The 21,150-nt window shown below is 41.9% G+C and overlaps 1 protein-coding gene across 6 annotated transcripts in view; it reads left to right on the forward strand.

Annotated features, from left to right (window-relative positions):
- The window catches only part of CSPP1 (centrosome and spindle pole associated protein 1), a 93,279-nt gene that overhangs the window by 17,640 nt on the left and 54,489 nt on the right, over positions 1-21,150 (forward strand). For 4 of the 6 annotated variants that reach the window (XM_040354365.1, XM_040354364.1, XM_040354361.1 and 1 more), the window contains exons 5-8: positions 3,115-3,138; positions 6,700-6,780; positions 9,372-9,476; positions 15,480-15,904. In XM_040354365.1, the coding sequence (XP_040210299.1) occupies positions 3,115-3,138; positions 6,700-6,780; positions 9,372-9,476; positions 15,480-15,904 (635 nt within the window). The remainder of the gene's footprint in view (positions 1-3,114; positions 3,139-6,699; positions 6,781-9,371; positions 9,477-15,479; positions 15,905-21,150) is intronic. The other 2 variants (XM_040354363.1, XM_040354366.1) reach the window with 1 other exon arrangement.

A 21,150-nucleotide genomic window follows, 5' to 3' on the forward strand; every position in this document is an offset into this window, starting at 1 on the left:
AGTAAAACATCATCTTTTTAATTGTAAATAAAAAATATGACTTTACAATCACTTTAATAAAACCCTTTAGCATTATCCTATCTATAATTTTTTTAAATTGAAAAATGAAAATTGAAAAATGAATACCCTTTTATAATTGTTGCATGTGGTTAGGTGACTGCTAACTATTGGTGCTGCTGTTTCCTTCCTTCTGGGGGCAGAGATTACCATGAGGGCTGGCGTAGGAAGCAGGAGGGAAGGAGCTGTATTAGTAATCCTGTCTTCATCTTAGGTCTCCCTGTGCGTGAGCTGTATCTCTGCCTGAGCTCTGACAAAGCTCTTAGCTTAGGCAAAAATACATGACATGCACTGTGTTGGGAGGCATTTGACTTGAGAAAAGGATTTGTATATAATGATGCGGCAGAGCTTCCAGGTACTGATCAACCATTTTTATAGTGGCTGATCCCAGTTGTCAGCCTGACACAGGAATAAGGGATTATTCATGGGAACAGCATGATAAACAGGCAAGAAGTATATAAAATCTAAGGTTGTGAAAACATATATTGTTAATGAGCATATTTTGTAGGAAATTTTCAAAGAAGGGTTTGTCATTTTAGGCTCGAGACCCTTTATACATTTGTCGTTATCTTCACACAATGCTTTCCTCATTGGTGATCAGACATGGCATTTAGATTTTTTGCACTGTGAACTGTTTTTTTTTTTTTTTCCTCATTCAGTTGTACAGTGCTGCCAAGCTCACATTTTCTAAAAGTGATAATTGAAGGAGGAAGTGTTTAGTCAGCTTACACGAAGAGAAGAGCACAGGGATAATATTGGCAATGTAAAAATACCAGTTAATAGTACAGTAAACTCACAACTGCCATGTTAGGCTGCAAAAGTAAACTGTGGCGCCACATCCTGGCTGTGCAGTGTTACAGGTATGTGTTAATCACAAGAGTTTTCATATATGTATTTCAGCTGTGAATTTTGTTGCTTGGGTGGGGTTTTACTTTAGAGTGTAACTAATGCTGGCCATACAGCTGGTGTGACCAGCTGCACCTGTCAGCGGTGGATGTCTGATTTGTACTCTACAAATCAATGACCAATGGTCAGCGGCTGTTTTCATGTAAACCACTCATGTATGTGGTTAGGTGTGAATAGAGCCTCAGTTTCTGCAGAGTTCTGGCCACAGCTAATCGGACAGTTTGTAGTGTATTGCCACCTCTAAATGCAGCATACTATGCTCGCCCATGTGGCTGTAAGCTTGTTTTTATTCCAATGGTGTCATTTTTTCAGACTTCTTTTCATCAGTATGCATTTTTTTTAACCTGATGATCCTGCCAGTTTTCAGACTTCTGGTCTTATGATTACCACGCTTCCTCAGCAGCTTTCTAAGTAGGAGCAACAATGCATGCATTGTGCAAGCACTTACAGATCTGATTACACCAGGCAATTTTATTTAAATAAAATAAACTTTTGCGCTTGGTTAATGGTGATCACAGGCCTGCTGCTGCTACTACTGTATCCTGAATTCTGTACCCATTGCAATACTAAATAAAATAAAAAAAGTGACTTGTCCCTTTTAAGTGAAAAAAATTTGTGCAATTAATTCCAACCGAAAAAAAATATATCAGTGCTCATAATTCCTAAATGATTAATACAACATGATCCACTCAATTGGATAATTTGAATTCATAATTAATATACAAAGTAAAAAATGTATTTAAAAACTTCACATAAGCATATATCTGCTATGGATTGAGGGGACCTCACCTCACGCCAAAAAAAAAATGGCGTGAGATTCCCTCAATCACATGCCGTCAGCTGCTAAAGTAAATAAAGGAGACGTCATTGGGCGACCCAGTCCCTTTGTGACATCATTGATCATATATGGATGTGTCCATATATGGTCAGTGATATCATGAAGGAGCGGGTCACTTGATGATGGCAACAGATGATCCACCACTTTGTTTACTTTAGCCTCTGAGGGTTGTGGTGTTTTGCGATGGCAGGAGTGGTGGGCGGCAAATATATATATATTTTTTTCTTTATTTTTTGTGGGTTGGCAGACTTTTTTTCATTGTGATTAATGTGGACCTACATCACTGGATGACATGAGAGACAGTGGATGTACATTGGGGGATATTTTTTTACAGGAGACTGTGTTGTATGTTTATTTTACTTGATGTTTTTAATTGACAAACCCAATATTTATTCACACAGGGGGGCCGGGATCTGGGGACCCCCGTGTTAAAGGGGGCTTCCAAATTTCGATAAGCCAACCCCACAACCACGAGCCTCATGCTGTTTTTTAAAAACTTTTTTGGCTATTTTATTTACATTCTGATGTCAACTGGGAATCTCCAGCTGACAGCAGGGGGTGAGTCATGCTTGTTGGGGTACTGGCAGGTGCTGCCTCTTTAACAACCAATGACTCGTCCCTTCTGTCTATATTCCCCTCGCACACATTTCTTTGTGTTCCTGACTCATCGGTAGTGGGTGCTGCAGCGACTATCAGCTGGTTACTGGAATAAAATGCTGACAGCAGGAAATAGTCACTTGTTGTTAGGACACCGGTGGGTGTCGGCTCCTAACAACCAATGCAAAAATGGATTGTTGTCCATTTACATGGAATCCATCTAGGTCCCCTTCTGTTTTTTTTTAAACAGCACAAAAATAGAGGCTTTTTCTGTTGAAAAATATTGACCCAATTGGACACGGATGTAAACTGATGTTAACGGATGATCATCCATTTACATCTGTTTGCCCATAGAAATGCATTGCTGTTCGTCTTTCAGCTGTCGACAGACTGAACACCAGTGTGAAAGGGATCTAATAGTCAATATATCCCTCAAATTATTTTGTATCCATTACTGTGTTATAACCCAAAAGGGAAAAAATAACTTATTTGTAAATAAAAACAAATTTAAGGAATTGTGTTGCAGACTGTCAAACTGCATCTGTGGTTTTATTCTCATTAAGTTTAGGGAAAAAAAAGAATGTCCTTTTTTACTGATGTGGTCCTCACCATTCTTTTTGTTCCATGTTATAATAATCATACCTGTTTGTATACATATGTTGCAGTAAAGTAAAGACATTATCATGTAATAGTGTGATGTATTTCCTGACTTCCAGGGAAATGCTCAGGTCAAAAGAAAGGTAGGAGGTCTGAGTTCTGTTTTGCCTAACGCCATATGTAAGTCTAAACACAACTGCTTGTGTGGAAGGAATAATCAGAATACTGTATTTTCCTGCTAACCAATCCCTCTTTAGTAGAACTTGCCTTGCATTTGATTGGCGTTGCTGCCTAGCTTAGAAATGACCAAACTGCATTTGTTTCTAGATTACCTTTTTTTGTTGTGTGCAAGAAATTTGTGCAGCTGCTTATATATTACCTAATATCCATTAATTACATGTATCTTGCTTCAGATCATTAGTTGTATTTGTGCTCACCAGTATGTGTAATTAGTGGCATTGTTAAGTCTTGTAGCTGCATGAGGGAATCCGTACACTGCTTGCCTGCTCGCACCCCTTTATGATTTCTAAGTATGTATCATCTCTGTTATGTTTCCTATGAGCATTCAGTTGGGTTCACATATGAGCCGCATGCGGCTCACAGCAGGGGTCCGTGCGTCCTGGTTCACCTTTTCAGGTCTGATTTCAGCCGAATTTTGGGCTGAGTTCGGACCTGAAACAGACCAAAGAAGCACAGCGTTTTTGTGCAAATCGCACCTGACTCACTGCAGAGATATGTGCACCGGCTCCGTAGAGAGCCGGTCAAAATTTCCTGCTACTGCGAATTGAATTTGCAATGGTGTGAAGCCTAAAGGGTATGTCCACCCAAAACTGAATCTTTTGGGGTTTTACAATGCTGGGCTTAGTATACCACTTGCTTCTTATATCTCTTGGCAATTAATTCTTCAATGATTCAGCATCTACCCAATACTGAAATAACAGCTTTTATTTGACCCTTTAATTGCTAAGGATTGAACGTCAATAAATGAGTGAATATTCTTGTTGATGTTTTGATAAATATGTAATTAAATAATGAAAGATGCATGAACTGAATATTTGGTAATTAAAAACCTAATATTTTGTATCAGGTTTAAAATAAAACTGGTGCACAGCTATACATTAAATACAAATATAATAAGTGACTGCTAATAGCATTGTATTTAATAGCAATGAGCAGAACTGGACAAGCGGAGTTCCACGAGAGAAAATATATTAAAAGTCAGCAGCTACAAAAACAAAGGGGAGAATTAAAACAGAGGATTAGTTACCTCAATCCTGCAATCTTCTACCCTGTCAGTTCCTGTTGTGAGGACCGATCTCCCAAAGCCTCTTTCTCCTGTTGGTCCCCAAGTAGTCATGTCACCAGCCCTTGCTAAAGTCATCATGTATAATGCAGGCCCATCCACATTCTGACAATGGAGAGAAGAGGACCAGAGCATCGACTACCATGGGATGCATTTTATTTTTTGAGAGTCCTGCTTAAAACTGGAAAAAATATCTGATATAAAAAGAAATCCTTGGTGGTGATGCAAGGATTTTCACAAGCATTTTTGCATATTCCTATTTTCTCTGTTCTGAAGATATTCATTCAAACGGGTTGATAAGTGGAACTATCTGTCTTCATTATAACTAGAGTAGCCTTATCCCCCGTACACACGACCGCTTTTCTTGTTGGGGGGGGGGGGGGGGTTGGGGGAGAAAAACAATGGTTTTCCCGACGGAATTTCGCTCAAGTTTGTCTTGCATACACATGGTCACACCAAATTCCAACAGTCAAAAACGCGGTGACTTGCAACACTACGACGAGCCAAGAAAATTTAAGTTCAATGCTTCTGAGCATGCGTCGACTTGATTCTGAGCATGCTCGTTTTTTTGCGCATTGAAATTGCATACAGACTACCGTTTTCCCGCTAGGATTTTTCCTGACAGGAAAAAAGAGATCCTGCTCTTTTTTTTTTTTTGGCAGTTTTCCTGTGGGAAAAAGTCAGATGGAGCATACACATGGTCGGGATTCCCGGCCAAAAGCTCTCATCTGACTTTTTCCGACGGTAAAACTGGTCGTGTGTACGGGGCATAAGTGTATTCCTAAGATTTAAGCAGTAATTACATCACCCTCATTTTAGGGTTCTTTAAGGTTATCTCAGTAGAGATTCAAATATTTTCTTTATAAAACATCAGGGGACACAGAGCATATTCATATATATGATAATAGGGTTACGCTGCCACCTTCCGGTGATTGGATACAGATATCCTGCCCCCTCTTTCTTGTGGTTCATGGTTTGCTACAAAAACTGAAGCCTTACCTGTCAGAGATTATGCCTGGGAGAGGACTTCCTGTCTTGTTTTTTGTCCATCACCTGTAGGTGGCAGTTCAACCCTAACATTGTGGATATGTAGATGCTCTGTGTCCCATGATGTGCTCCAAGAAAATTAAACCAAAGATCCCATTTTTTTAAAAGGCTGTTTTAAATTTTACCTTAGCTCTGTGTAGACTTTTAGAAGGCTGTACTGTACATATATAGTTTACAGAATAGAAATAATATTACTTAATAGGTAAGCCATTGTATTTTCTGCAGTCTTGATGCATAGAAACCTTTTGAAATGTAAAGGTATTTTTTTATTAAAGGAGTATGCTTTGTTTTTTTTTTTGTGAAAATTTATTTTTTTCCTTTTTTAAATACCAGTTCTTTTCAGAAAAATCTGTTCTTCAAATACCCCTTATTGTAAAAATGTACACATATTAGAAGCCACTAAATGGATGCCTACATGAATTAAAGAATCAAATACCTTTTGTGTGAAGCAGCCCCCCCCCCCCAGTACCCCCTAAATACTTACCTGCATCCCATCTCTCTCCAGCGATGCCCACAAATGTCTAAGTCATCCAGAACACTCCTCCCGATTGGCTGAGACATAGCAGTGGAACCATTGGCTCCCACAGCTGTCCATCAAAGTCAGTCAGCCAATCAGGGGAGAGAGGGGACAAGGCCAGGTCAGGGCTTTGTGTCTGAATGGACATGGGGAGCTGTGACTCGGCTCTAGTGCCCCCATAGGAAGCTGCCGACTGTGGGGGCACTCAATAGGATGGAGGGGCCAGGAGCAGCAAAGAGGGACCCGAGAAGAGGAGGATCCAGGCTGCTCTGTGCAAAAGCAACTGCACAGAGGAGGTAAGTATAACCTTTACAATCACTTTAATTTAAAGTTTTTTAAAAGTGTTTTTTTTATTTTTTTTATAACAAGATGTATATTGTTACATACTATTTATTAACCGCTCAAGTGCACAACAATAAAGGGCAAGGTAAAAAGAACAATATACAAGAATCATATGCTTTTATAGCAAAAAAAAAAATTGAAAGTACTTTATATTTGAGAACGAACATATGCAAGTACAACTGGTTTGGATTGAGTAAATCTGCAAATCGGGATCATACAATGCGGTACTTTTTAAACAAGGAAAAAGATTCAGTGTACTAATATTGAAACTGGAGGCAGAAAGAAGAGGGTAGGCCAGATTTGCACAAAGTGAAATATGTAGTATAAGCCCTATGTTCAAAAGCACTGAGGATATTGGACAAGAGAAGAGTGAACAGAAAAAGGAGGGGGGAAATAGAAAGCTATGTTTTAGTGATTTTCAGGTTGGGTGAAAATAACAGTTTTTGTTTTCTATTCTGACCTTTATCTGTATTATATTTTTTTTCTCTTGTTTAGAAACACTTGATAAGCACAGGGGAAGTGGACCCAGCCACTCGTGGCCTATCTCTTCCTATTGGCGAGAGACTGTCAGGCAAGGTAAGCCTCTTGTTTGGTTATGCCTTCTTTTGTAATGCATTGAATCCCTACAGGTATTTCAGAAGCTCAGATAGTCTCATGACTGTATGTGTTGCTTCAAGAATAATACAGATCGGCATATTTTTTATATAACACAGGCACAGATAGCGTTATGTTACCGAGGGTATGGGAGGATTTTTTTGTAGTTGTGATAGCAGCAGGAGGAGAGGTGGGCAGGCACTGACACAGAGCAGACAGGCGGGGGTGGGAGGGAGGAGCGAGAGGGACAGAGCAGGGCTGCAGATGACGGAGGCACATAGGTACATAAACTGACCATGGTGTCAGGGCTCAGCAGCCATGATAAACTGTGGTCAGTTTACAGGGGGGAGGATATAGCCAGGCAGGATCAGCCAGGTTTTTTTATGTGATAGAAGGGGTCAAATTACACAGCACAAGCACTGTGCCAGTCCCATACAGGGAAACAGAAAAATACTGAAATAATGTTTTTTTTTTTGTTTTGTTTAATCATAGTTTATTAAAAAAAAAATGGGATTTTACACACAGATTCCACTTATAGCACATAGAATACATAATCGTGTAAATGTAACCATTTTAAGATTGGATTATTCCCAAAACATAACCCAGGATCTTGCTCCCTATTGCATGTCCGCTAGATAGAGAGAGAAACAAAGATACAGAACAGAGAGTAAAAAAAAAAAAACTCAGAATATTAAGATCCTAAGTAATTAGAGATTTTTACCCAATCCTCCAGAGGGATTTCTTAGTGCTATCACGTGATCCTGAAACATATCTGCCCAAACGCACAAAAACCAAAAAAACAAGAAAAAGGACATAAACAACTACAAACGGATCCAAACCTAGACATGAATACACTTTCCTCTGGGAAGCCCCCTCCCGGCTCTCTACCACACCACACCACACCATGCCATGCCTACCCAGCCCAGTCAAATCCAGATCCCACTAATTTTCACAAATAGAATCTCAGGATGTCCGAGTTTAAGAACTCAGTCCAAAAATAATGGGATTTTTAATGTGGCTTACAGGAAAGACCACAAACCAAAATAAAAACAATCAATCAAACTTTATTACAAGTTTAAAAACATTATAAAAAAATCTTAACGGTACATCAATATCAACTTTCCACCACAATAATGACACAAATCACATGATGGCTTGAGGATGTCATAGCTCCAAAGTCGCACAGTCTTAGATAGCCGTCATGAATCTGCAGGTTTTGCCAGTAAAAATGGCTTCATTGGGATCCAGTGACCATCGATGTAACTATATTGATAAGACAATAATAATGTTTACACCTTCAGTGACGTATAGCTCTAACAGAGTTCTCAGGGGACTATATTGATACCAACAGCTGCAAAGATCCTATAACTATTAAACTATCTGTTAAAATCGGTAGTGAAATCTATATTGCTCCTCTCAAAATGAAACGGATGATCTTCTACCCAAGGATTACAAGAAAATGACAAAAGCTGCCATCGATAACTGCATCTTGTGTCAGCAGAATGAAAATTGCCATTAATGTACCGTTAGATCTTTTTATGATGATTTTAAACTTGTAATAACGTTTTTCATTTTCGTTTGTGGCCTTTTCTGTAAGGCACACTAAAAATCCCATTACTTAAAGTGTTTGTTACCCCAGCACTTTATATTCCTGATACAGTATGTGCCTGCTGTAGCATGTACTTGTTTGAAAAAGTATCCTGTTCCCTTTTATTGCTTCCTTTGTGTGAAATCCCTGGTGATCCTGCAAGTCCCTCTGCTTTCGTATTAAAAACTGACCAGACTAAGCAGGAAAGCACAGCGTGGTCATTTCTCTAGCTATGTTTGGAACTTGACCTGCTGTCCTCCAATGATCAGACTTGTCCTGAAATGCCTCCCGTGCACAGCCTTTCATTGGGAAGCTCAGTGTGCTGCTGTGTCTCCTCCCCCAGCTCTTATGCATCTGAGAACAGAGGGAGTGTGATCACTAAAAACAGGCAAAAGGTTATTTAAAATGTTTTTTTTTTTTAAATCTATACACACGTTTTGCCTTTTCATTTTTATTTTAAACTGGGGAAACGTTGCAATATCAGGGCAGTTGCTGAAGCTGACCAAAAAACATTCCCACCTAAAATTGAAGTGGACTATCTTGGTACTGATTGACAGAAACATAATTGTTAGATAAAATTAATTATTTATTACATATAAAAACGACATACAAATTTCATGAGAATAAATTGGATAATCAATATACAAATACTCCCAAGAGATATCTGTTGATGGAGTATAGTTCATAAATTGATCTTACAAAAATTAAAATGTCAGCGGAGAGAACAGGTGTAAACAGATAATAGAGTAGAAACAGATTGCTCACCCTTTTTTAATTCACCCTTTTTATGCAGTACAACCACTTCAGCCTATTAAAACTGATAAACCAAAGAAGCTGGCAATAGTAATATGTAAAGCACATTGATTAGAGGTAATGATTTCTATAGATCAGAAAAAAATGTTGCCTTGACTTACATTTAAATGTGTGCTTTGTTTGCAATGGAGTCAGAATTGTCTGGCCACACTCATGCAATCTGTGTGCTTAGGAAAGACTGCGCCTTGAGAGAAACCGTGAATACAATCAATTTCTTAGGATAAAGGACGACGAGCAGGAGACATACCGTCTTGCTGCAGCAGTACAATTCAATCAGGTAATTGTTGCCATTAGATCTGTATGTTTCATGCAGATTTAAACCTACTGGATATTTTGTTAAAGCTTTGCAAATTATTTGTTATACAGACATTGGACAATTGATTCTTAAATTATTTGGTCTTTCTCTGGCCTTTTTGCTACGCACTAGGAAAAGCGGTGGGGACAATGTATAATCCGTCCATACTAACCAGGATTACTAATTAGGTCTGGCTTCAAACCTTTAGGCCCCTTTCACACTGAGGAGTTTTTCAGGCGGTACAGCACTAAAAGTAGCGCTGCTATACTGCCTGAAAAACTTTTGCCCAGCCTTCTCAATGTGAAAGCCTGAGGGCTTTCACACTGAGGCGATGCGCTGGCAGGAGAGAAAATGATCTCCTGCAAGCAGCATCTTTGGAGCGGTGAGAGGAGCGGTATGTATACCGCTCCTTCCCTTTTAAAACAATGGGAAACCGCGGTATGCAATGCCTGCAATGCGCCGCTATTTTTAGCGGCGCTATACCGCCACCACGTCTACCGCCCCAGTGTGAAAGGGGCCTTATGCTCATGTTTCCATGTTTTTTTTCAGTGTGTGCCTTCACGTGTTTAAGCACATTTTCCTTGTGACTTTTCCGTAAAAACATGTTTTGCTTCTAGGAAGCAGCATACAGGGTCTTAACTAAAAATTCTATATTTAAGATTTAATATCTCACATATGATATATGGTTAAAAAAGAGTTCTATTGTCCAGAGCGAAATCTTTAACATTACACACATTTATTAGAGAAAAAGATATTAGTCTATCTAATATACTGCATACATTTACAGTCTTTAAAGTAAGGGAGTAAAAGTTAGTTTCAAATACAAGATAAGTACATCACACATCAAGAATATTAAGAAAACAAATTATGACAAAGTATATGGTAAGTGCGTAGGAGAAGATAGATTCTGATAAGTTACCTTGCTACTGACGTCCCGGGCCCGGGAATTCTCACCACCTCTCTCTCCTAACTATTGATTGAGACTCCCTGATTTTATAACCCAGATGTCACGTCTGATTGGCTAAAGTTGGCTTTTCCAAATATGGGCAACTTCCTTCTATCTGACAATTAAGCTTTGAAGCTAAAATTTATTACATCTTGGCTCGTTAACTTCATGTCTATTTATGGAAGAGTACAGTCTTTCCAGGTGACTCCATATTGTCTACCGTCCCACTGTGATTTCTTCCTGGCTTGCTTTGTATCTCCAAAAGATGTAGTAGACTGGCCGTCTCTTGCCACCTTATCACAAAGCAATCATGCATATCAAAACGGAGAGTGCTAATTGGATATATTCAAGCTAGACTGTCAGTTAAGATTTATCAGAAGTAATTTCCCACTCACGACACATCTAACATTATCGTGGAATATATATATATGTACAATTATGGTAATTAGACATAATCTTTCTCATAAGGCAACAAGGGGAAGAGAGCTCATGGATATATATAACACATGGGTAGAGGCAGCCAAAAGGAGTTCATCTAATATACGTATACCTGTAAATGTCAGGTTAGGTGTACCAAATTGCAGTTCGCACAGCGTAACTGTAGATACTGGTAGAAAGTATGTTTTCCCAGAGAAAATTCAGGATGTAAATTTTGAAAAGATGTTATGTTGCCCATGTACAGAGTTGCTGGAGGGTAAAGATACTGGCAACCCTCCAATTCTGGAACTCCGGTATTTGCAATTTCTCACATGGATTAATTTACCCATATGGGCCTGAATTTGGACCTTCCTTCTATGCAGGGTGTTTGCATTCCATATCTTGCCTATTAAAGTCATTGTGAGGTAATTAAGGTTTGTTTTACAAAGGCCTGGGATTCAAGGAGATACAATGGGTTTCAGTCACCAAAAAACTGCTGGAGTGATTGATATTGAGAAGACTCATGCACTGTCAATTCCCAGCTGCCAATGTGTTGCATTTGTATTGCTACAAAAAATACATCTGAAGATTTGGAACCGAGGGGCCACCCAGGTCTTTGGGGCATTGCAGGGTTTTCTAACCAGATTCTAGGTTCTCTTGTCTTCCAAATCAAATCTCTGAAGAGATTATTCATTTGTTTGAAAAGCCTAAGTGGAGACCAGGTTGGGAAATTGTGAAGTATGTACAAGCGTAAGGGCCATCCGTATAATTTTAATCACATTTACTCTTCCTATTATAGACGGGAGGAGTTTACATTATGTGCCACACTTCTATCTCATGGGAAAAAGTTACATTTTAAAAAGTGGGTGACTGCTTGGGAAATGTGGTTACCCTATTGGATTTTTTTCCGCACCAATTTAAATTGGAAAATGGGGATCTTCAATGCCTCTGAGAGTGGGTCCAAAAGCAGTAACATGGACTTATCCCAGTTAACCTGCAGGCCTATCAATTTACCAAATTGTTCTATATAGTACATAACCCTGTTTAGTGAAGGCCCAGTATCTGTCTGGAAGAGTAATGTAACATGGGCATACGGTGTCATGTTATAACCAAAATCATAATTGTATTTTTTGGGGATTTTAGGTGATAGACCAACACACAGTGGCACATAATTGTGAAATGGAAGGAAAATGATAAATGGCTTTCAACATTTTTTTACCAAAAAATATCTGTAAAATGTGACCTGCATTTGTATTCAACCCTCCCCCCAGTCAATACTTTGTAGAACAGCCTTTCGCTGCAATTACAGCTGCAAGTCTTTTGGGGATGTCTCTACCAGCTTTGCACATCCAGAGAGGGACATTTTTGCCCATTCTTCTTTGCAAAATAGCTCAGCTCTGTCAGATTGGATGGGAGAGTGCCTGTAAACAGTTTTCAAGTCTTGACCACAGATTCTCAATTGGATTTAGATCTGAACTTTGACTGGGCCATTCTAACACATGAACATGCTTTGATCTAAACCATTCCATTGTAGCTCTGTCTGTATGTTTAGGGTCGTTGTCCTGCTGGAATGTGAACCTCCGCCCCAGTCTCAAGTCTTTTGCAGACTCTAACCGACGTCTAAGATTGTCCTGTATTTCACTCCATCCATCTTCCCATTAAATCTGACCAGCTTCCCTGTCCCTGCTGAAGAAAAGCATCCCCACAACATGATGCTGCCACCACCATGTTTCACAGTGTGGATGGTGTGTTCAGGGTGATGTGCAGTGTTAGTTTTATGCCACACATATCGTTTTGCTTTTAGACAAAAAGTTTAATTTTGGTCTCATTTGACCAGAGCATCTTCTTCCACATGTTTGCTGTGTCCCCCACATTGCTTCTCGAAAACTGCAAACTGGACTTTATATGGCTTTCTTTCAATAATTGGCTTTCTCCTTGCCAGTTATCCATAAAGGCCAGATTTGTGGAGTGCATGACTAATAGTTGTCCTGTGGACAGAATCTCCCACCTGAGCTGTGGATCTCTGCAGCTCCTGCAGATTTACCATGGGACCTCTTGGCTGCTTCTCTGGTTAATGCTCTCCTTGCCTGGCCTGTCAGTTTAGGTGGACGGCCATGTCTTGGCAAGTTTGCAGTTTTGCCATACTCTTTCCATTTTCGGATGATGGATTGAACAGTGCTTCATGAGATGTTCAAAGCTTGGGATATTTGTTTTATAACCTAACCCTGCTTTAAACTTCTCCACGACTTTATCCCTGACTTGTCTGGTGTGTTCCTTGACCTTTATGGTTCTGTTTTGTTCCCCAAGGTTCTCTAACAGATCTCTGAGGGCTTCATATTTACTAATTAGGTGATTTCTGAAGGAAATTGGTTCCACTAGATTTTAGTTGGGGGTATCAGAGTAAAGAAGCTGAATACAAATGCACGCCACACTTTATAGATATTTATTTGTAAAAAACGTTGAAAACCATTTATCATTTTCCTTCCACTTCACAATTATGTGCCACTTTGTGTTGGTCTATCACATAAAATCTCAATAAAATAAATTAAGGTTTTGGGTTGTAGCATGACAAAACGTGGACAATTTCAAAGGGTATGAATACTTTTTTCCAGGCACTGTATAGTGGAAAATGTACTAAAACTGGAGCATGCAAAATCTGGTGCAGTTCTGCATAGAAACAAATTGGCTTCCAGGTTTTTTTTTTTTTTATTAATACTGCAGGCCCTTTAACCTAGTCATTTAGGCCCAAAACATTCCAGGAAATCATACATAACATTTTAGAAACCATAACAATTCAGTAGAAATAATATATAGGGGAACCAATATGTCTATGCCACTGACGTGTGAGCGGGAAGTCTGTGGAAAGAGCCATATGACAGCAAGTTGTCCAGAATCGAGAATAAAAAAGCACCTTATTGAGCACGCAGCCATAGGGTACACAAAGATGTGCCTGTGTACGTGTCTATAAATAAAACAAAGTCCAAACAAAGAACAAACATACAATGCAAAGAAAGGGACATTATGCCAAGGACCTGTTTGGAAAGTCCCCTTAGCAAGACCATACATTGCTAAACTGTGGTATACAAATCCCACTGTGTAGGCTCATGCCTTGTAGCCTAGGGGCTGGAAGCAATGAAGGCAGAGACGTGCTACCCACTGAGACGCTGTCTTCACCTCTTTTCGCTGAGACCTTCCCACTGGAGGGGAGTGTGTGCTGTAATCTGCCGCCATCTTGGCGCTTTGTTCCCAGGGGTCCAGCAAGTTATCTGTACAGGAAACCCAGTGCTGGAGTGCTGGTAAGACCCCTAAGTGCTTCGTAAGATGGGGAGAGCGAAATAAACCACCAGGAAGGTAGATCTAGAGCTCCTCAGGATGATTTACAGGATTTAGAGCTCTCCTACAGATGCCAGCTCACATCAAGCGTCAGGCTCCGTCCCTGAAGGTTCTAATTTTTAGTGTTGTTATGGCTATGAAGGAGTGTTGGAGGAGAGCAGAATGACATTACTAGGCCAGCATGTGTTGGGGCAGAAGAAATCCAACACGGCTGATTGATTCTTCCCTGAGACCCAAAGTTCTAATTCGCATTTGTAGCATTTCTTAATTTATTTTCATATGATACATTTTTGGGGTAGATTAATCTAAAACGTTATCAAGGAGTTAATGAGCTAAGGATTTGGGGCCCTTATTGCTGTAGAAAAGCATTTCCTATCAGACACTAACCAGTTAGACTAAGCAACAGTGATTTGTTTATAGCATCTTTGACCTTAAAGCAGAGCTCCAGGCTACTTCAATCAGCTATCGGGTGCTGGCGCCGCCATCTTGACTACTGTGCAGCTCGCTGCGAATGGGCTACAGTCCAACGGGACCTGTGAAGTGTCCCAAAAGGTTGCTGGGGAAGGAAAGGGGGCCAAAAACCAGGTACCCACCCCCTTTAAAAGTTGCTAAATGTGGCAGCAGCGGGGGGGGGGGGGGGTAGGCAGACAAGCAGAGATTCCCCTTTTTGGCAGAGCTCCACTTTAAAGTGGTATTAAACCCAAAAGCAAATATTTATTATATTTCCGCTTACCAATTCTTAGATGCGATGGCTGTATTCTTCTATTTTCACCTGGTGATCCTGCCAATAAGTCTGTTGTTTTTTTTTAAAAAGAACAAGCTCTTCAGCAGAATTACAGGGATGAGACAAACCATTTAGCACTAGCAGGGGTGTTTACAATGATCAGCTTTTATTTTTGTAAAACCTTTATCCCAAAGAAAAAAACTGTTTGTTATAACTGCTTATAAAGTATTTGCTGGAATTTGGCTTCAGTTTGTTAGATGTTCTAGCAGATTTGAACAAACTAACCCCCCCCCCTCCTTTTAGACTGACAATGCTGAATTCCAGATGTGCCTCCTTTTATCCCTCATCCAGAGTGGAGGCACTCTAATACAGGAGGTGTGTTGCTGGCTAAATCACCAGATAAAGACATGAGGGAAAAAGCCTAAGAAAATAAAACTAATGCAGCTCCACCTCTAAAGCTTCAATATATTATGTTTTTGGTCTAATACTGTTTTAATTTTGTAATATGTACAAGATCTGAACTGGGAATGGTAAATTACTTATTTTATTATGTTGTAAATTACAGAATGATAAAACACAAAGCAGGCTGAAGGCACACCAATACTCCGAAGCGCCAGTATCCCATAGAGATCAGGATGTTCCCAAGAAGGATTCTTACTCCTCCATGCAAGCGTATGAACAGCTACTCAATAAAAGGCGAGCTGAGACTGGGAGACCCAGAAGAAGAGACATTGAAACGGAAACTGAGGATCCGTTTGTTCGTAGACCAGAAGAAGATACCAAAGTTTCACATAATAAGCCTTGGAGGTCAGAAATAGAACCTGACAGAATGGAACGACCCCGATATGCTGCTGAAGATTATGAAGCAGGTAGAAGACCTTTGAGATTGAATTTAGCTCCTGATAGCAATGAACCCCTGAGTTATAGAGGGCGATATGATGAAGATGTACATGACAGAAGACCAGTGAGATACAACCCACCTCGTGAAAGGTATTTTTCCTAAAAGGTTCTAGCAGATGTAAAGTGCCGACACCTCCAGCAACGTTGATTGCGTCCTTTAAAGTGGAGGTTCACCCTAAAAACGAATTTTTAACATTAGACTAAGCATAGTAAGGGCATATACTTCCAGCAGTTTTTTTTTTTTTTTCTCTGTACTTACCTTTATATTCTGATTTGGTCCAGGGCTTCCGTGTTCTGATGACTCCGGGACTGGGCGTTCTTATCCCTGCCTCAGGGTTCCGATGACTGCGGGACTGGACGTTCCTATCCTTCCGTTGGATGATTGACGGCTTGTGACATCGCGCGTCGCCAGATTTCCGGAAATAGCCGAGCTGCGAATCGGCACTATACGGCGCCTGCCGTGTAGAGCTGACTGCGCAGGCGCCGTATAGTGCCGACTCGCAGCTCGGCAATTTCCCGACATCTGGTGACGCGCGTTGTGCGACAGGTCACCTGTTTCACAAGCCGTCAATCATCGAACGGAAGGATAGGAACGCCCAGTCCCGCAGTCATCGGAACCCAGAAGCCCTGGACAAAAACAGACTATAAGGCTGCATTCACATCTAGACGGACGAAATCGCGGCGTTTTGTCGCCGCAAATCGCGGTAAAAATAGCGGCGTTTTGTACCGCGATTTGCGGCGACAAAACGCGGGTATTGTCCGCCTAGATGTGCCCCAAGATGACCCCCTCTATGGAGATGATTGCCATCTCCTAGCCGAACGCTCGAAGACGCCTGAAAAAAAGGTCCGGGACCTTTTTTCACGCCGCAGGCGACAGGCGTCCGGCGTTCGGCGTGGAGATGTGAACCATCTCCATAGAGGGACATGTATTTCCAGCCCTCTGGCGGCAGAGGCGTAGCGCTACAGGCGTAAAAACGCCTAGGTGTGAATGGGGTCTAAAGGTATGTACGGAGAAAAAAAAAAAAAACTGCCGAAAGTAAATGCCCTTACTATGCTGGCTCTGCTAGATGTAATATTATTATTATTTTTTTTCTTGGGTGAACCCCCGCTTTAACACTGGGATGCCAGTCTGTCCTGATGGTAAAGGTTTTTTACCTTTCCAGGTAGTGTCAGAGCTTGTTCATTTATTCACATTACTCCTCAGCTCCTGTTTAGCCGCAGCCTAAAGCCCAGGTAAATATACAAATTAGTTTTGTAAGATAGCTTCAAGTATATCCAAGGCTAACACCTTTTTTTTATTTTGGTTAGAGTAGGGAATGGTTCAATTCCACGCAAGTTTTTTTTTTTTATTATTATTATTATTATTTTTTTGTCATCATTATGATTGTCCCATTTTACAAATACAGTGGAACCTTGGATTACGAGCATAATCCGTTCCAGGAGAATGCTCGCAATCCAAAGTACTCTCATATCAAAGCGAGTTTCCCCATTAAAGTCAATGGAAACAAAAATAATTTGTTCCGCATTGACTTCAATGGCATGCATTGCAGGGTGTTCGATCTATTTTGTGGCCAGAGGTGGGGGGCATCGGAGACACTCGGAAGCGGGCTCTAGCTGTGTCCGCTCTGCAGAAACTGAGCGGACACGGATGTGTGGTCCACCAGTTTCCATTTTAAATAACTGAAATGGAAATGCATTTTCTCTTCTTTTGTTTCTGCATCATTTCTATGGTGTATTCCCTTTGCTGTGCATTTTCCATCTTTTCTTTTTATTTTGGTACCATTCTTAATTTGAATTGACTGCATACATTCTTTTATAATGGCTTATTCAAGAAAACATTTGTGCATTTCATTCCCTAGCAGCATAAAAGTTTATTATATTGTACACTCTAACAAAATAAATGGCCTCACATAAAGTATGATTAAAATGCATGCAAACCCCAGAAAAACATTTGATAGTATTGCAACTTACATGTGGTGTGGTGGCTGCATTTGTTTTCTTTTTCTTTTTTTACACTTTTCTTTATCGTACATCACGGGACACAGAGAAGCATAGTAATTACTATGTGGGTTATAGAGAGTACCTTCAGGTGTGGACACTGGCACGCCCCTAAGGCAAGAAGTTCCCTCCCCTATATAACCCCTCCCATACCGGGAGTGCCTCAGTTTTTTGCCAGTGTCTAAGGTGTTGGTCACGAGTGAACATGTGCTCCAAGGAGCTCCACTGGAGGGATCCATATTGGATGTAAAAAGCCTCCATGAAATCCGGATCCGTCCAAAGTGCTTCTGAGCCAAAGTGGACGGTACCCGGGCCCCGGTTAAGAAGAACGGGGTTTGGCCTGTAATGCCTCTCTTTGAGAGCTGGATCCTGGTTATTCAGTACTTTGGTCAATTTCCTAATACCAAAAGTTTACTGACAGGGTGCGATATGGGTCCAGGGGTGTGGTGTTCCTGTCCATGGACCCCGGTCCCTGAAGGTCTATAGACGCTGCTCTCCGTGATGGGTGAAGATTGCACTGTCTGTTATGCAGAGTCCTGCAGCGTTGGATCAGGTAAGTGAAGGTGCTTCAGGACTTGGTCCTAGGAGTAACCTTCCTTTATTTTGAGCCATTATGTTTGCCTAAAGCTAACTGTCTGTGCTTCTCCTATATGGTCCTGTGTGTTGTGGGGAGGAGGGGTATCTCTAGTCAGGTAGTTAGCCCCTCCTGTGCAGGTTAAAAGCAGAGAAAAGTTGTCCAAAATGTTTGGCTTCACTTGGCTTACCTGGTTCTCACATGGAGCTGTGGGTTCCATCCTCATGCATGGCGCGTAGCGTCATGCGCACGCGACATTGATGTGTCTTAGGCGCACGCGCGCGCACAAATGAAATTTTTGTACGCTGCTCCGATGCGCACGAATGTGCGCGGCGTGCTCCGTGAGATGCGTGTGACGACATGTGCGCGCGTAGCCTCGTGGTGCACGCCTAACAGCGGCGCGCGCGTGCGCATGCGCGCAGGGGGTCTATCTCAGCTGTTCTCTATGAGACTTGAGATTACAGGACAGAGCAGGTCAGGTGATACACCTAGTCCTTATATGCTCCAGTCCACCTAACTGGTTCTGGCTGACGGTGGACACAGAGATCTTGTGCACATACTTCAGTATTTAGTACTGATGGTGGACAGTGACATTTGCTTAAGGCGCATAGTGGGCTCTGCACCTTGCCAACCATCAAATAGCAGCGTCAGTGCTGGTCTATAGGTTCGCAAGTAGTTGCAACTATTGTGAGAACCTCAGCTTTATCATGGCTAAAGGCTCAGGGACTAGAAGCAAAAAAGCAAAGGGATCGCCATCTGGCTCAGAGGATCTCGGGCATGCTCCTGCGGCTGCTTCCTCTCCTGAAAAATTGAAGGAGGCCCAGGGTGAACCATCAGGGCTGTCAGATGCCTGTTCTGCCCTTGTCCCACTTGCTCCAGTTTTTGTGACACAGGAGGCTCTGGCCTCAGCTATGGGGGGTCTGGAGCAGAGATTAGCGACCTTGATTGCATCCTCTCTCTCAAGGGAAAAACGCACAAGGTCCCCCTCTCCCTCTGAGGAGTCCCTCGATTTGGGGCATGCATCCTCAGAAGAGGTTGATTTACCCTCTGGAGATCTGGCAGAAGGTCAGCTGGAAGTAGTGGACTCTGAGGATTCCACTTTGGGAGAACCCTTTTCGGCATCGCAATCCGAAAAATTGTTGGTCCAGTCCCTCACTGAGATGGTCCGTTCGGCCTTCAAGTTGCCACTTTCAGAACCAGCTTCAAGTGCAGTCTCATCTTTAGGCTCCTTAAAAGCTCCTCAAGCTAATTATTCCTTCCCGGTTCACCCCCTGCTGGAAGGGCTTATCTACAAGGATTGGGAACATCCAGATAGATATTTTCTTCCTCCTAAGAAGTTTTCGGTTTTATACCCCATGGAGGAACAATTCACTAAAAAATGGGGCATCCCCAAGGTTGACGCAGCTGTGTCCTGTGTAAACAAATCTTTGACCTGTCCAGTAGACAATGTTCTGGTATTCAAAGATCCGACAGACAAGAGATTAGAGACTTTATTAAAAACCTCTTTTGCTTCGGCGAGAGGAATAACCCAGCCTGCAATTGCGGCTATTGGGATTTGCCAGGCCTTGAAGGACCAGTTTAAAGGGGTCTTAAAGGAATTGCCGGCACAACAGGCCCAGAATTTGGCTGAGTTTCCCAGAGCATTATGTTTTGCCATAGATGCTATTAAGGACTCCATTCAGCAGTCCTCACGTCTCACTCTCTCGCTAGTTCATATGCGCAGGTTACTCTGGCTGAAGAACTGGTCTGCTGAAGCCCCGTGTAAAAAATTACTGGCGGGGTTTCCCTTTCATGGAGAGCGTTTGTTTGGGGAAGATCTGGATGCTTACATTCAGAAAATTTCCAGTGGCAAAAGTACACTGTTGCCAGTAAAGAAAAGGTTTAGGGGTCCCCCCTCCTTTAAGCGATCCTCCTCTCCTATCACTAGTACTTCCGGTACCAGGCAGTTCCGACGGCCTCCTGGACGATTCAATACAGGTGGGAAGCCACAGGGCCAGCCTCAGGCTTCCAAAAAACCTTGGAACCGTAAGCCACAGGCCAAGCCAGCAACTAAGTCAGCATTATGAAGGTTCTCCCCCACTCAGCCGGGTGGGGGGAAGACTTCAGCTGTTTGCGGAGGCTTGGCTAGACAGGATCCAAGACAGGTGGGTCCTCTCTACGGTCTCCGGGGGCTGAAAGCTGGAGTTGAGCGAATTTCCTCCACCACGCTTCTTAACCTCGAACGTCCCAAAGGACCTCGGCAAAAGAAGGTCCTTAGCATTGGCCTTAGATCATCTGTTATCCCAAGGGGTAATCAGAGAGCTGCCAGTGGAAGAACAAGGTTTGGGGTTTTATTCCAATCTCTTCACCGTCCCCAAACCAAACGGGGATGTAAGACCCATCCTGGACCTCAAGGCCTTAAACAAGTTCCTAAGGGTCCAATCATTCTGGATGGAATCGATCAGGTCAGTGGTGGCCTCCCTGCAAGGAGGGGAACTACTAGCGTCCATCGATATAAAGGACGCATACTTGCACGTTCCTATCTTTCTCGACCATCAGAAGCTGCTTCGCTTCGCGGTAAATCAGCGCCACTTCCAATTCGTGGCCTTACCTTTTGGTCTGGCCACCGCTCCTCGTGTTTTCACGAAAGTATTGGCTCCACTGTTAGCCTATCTAAGGTCTCAAGGCATATCCATAGTAGCCTATCTAGACGACCTATTGGTAGTAGACCGGTCAGTGGCCGATCTAAACTCAGCGGTACACAGAACCGTAACATTTCTGGAAT

This window comes from Rana temporaria, chromosome 5 (assembly GCF_905171775.1).
Source record: "Rana temporaria chromosome 5, aRanTem1.1, whole genome shotgun sequence".
Classification (NCBI taxonomy): Eukaryota; Metazoa; Chordata; class Amphibia; order Anura; family Ranidae; genus Rana; species Rana temporaria.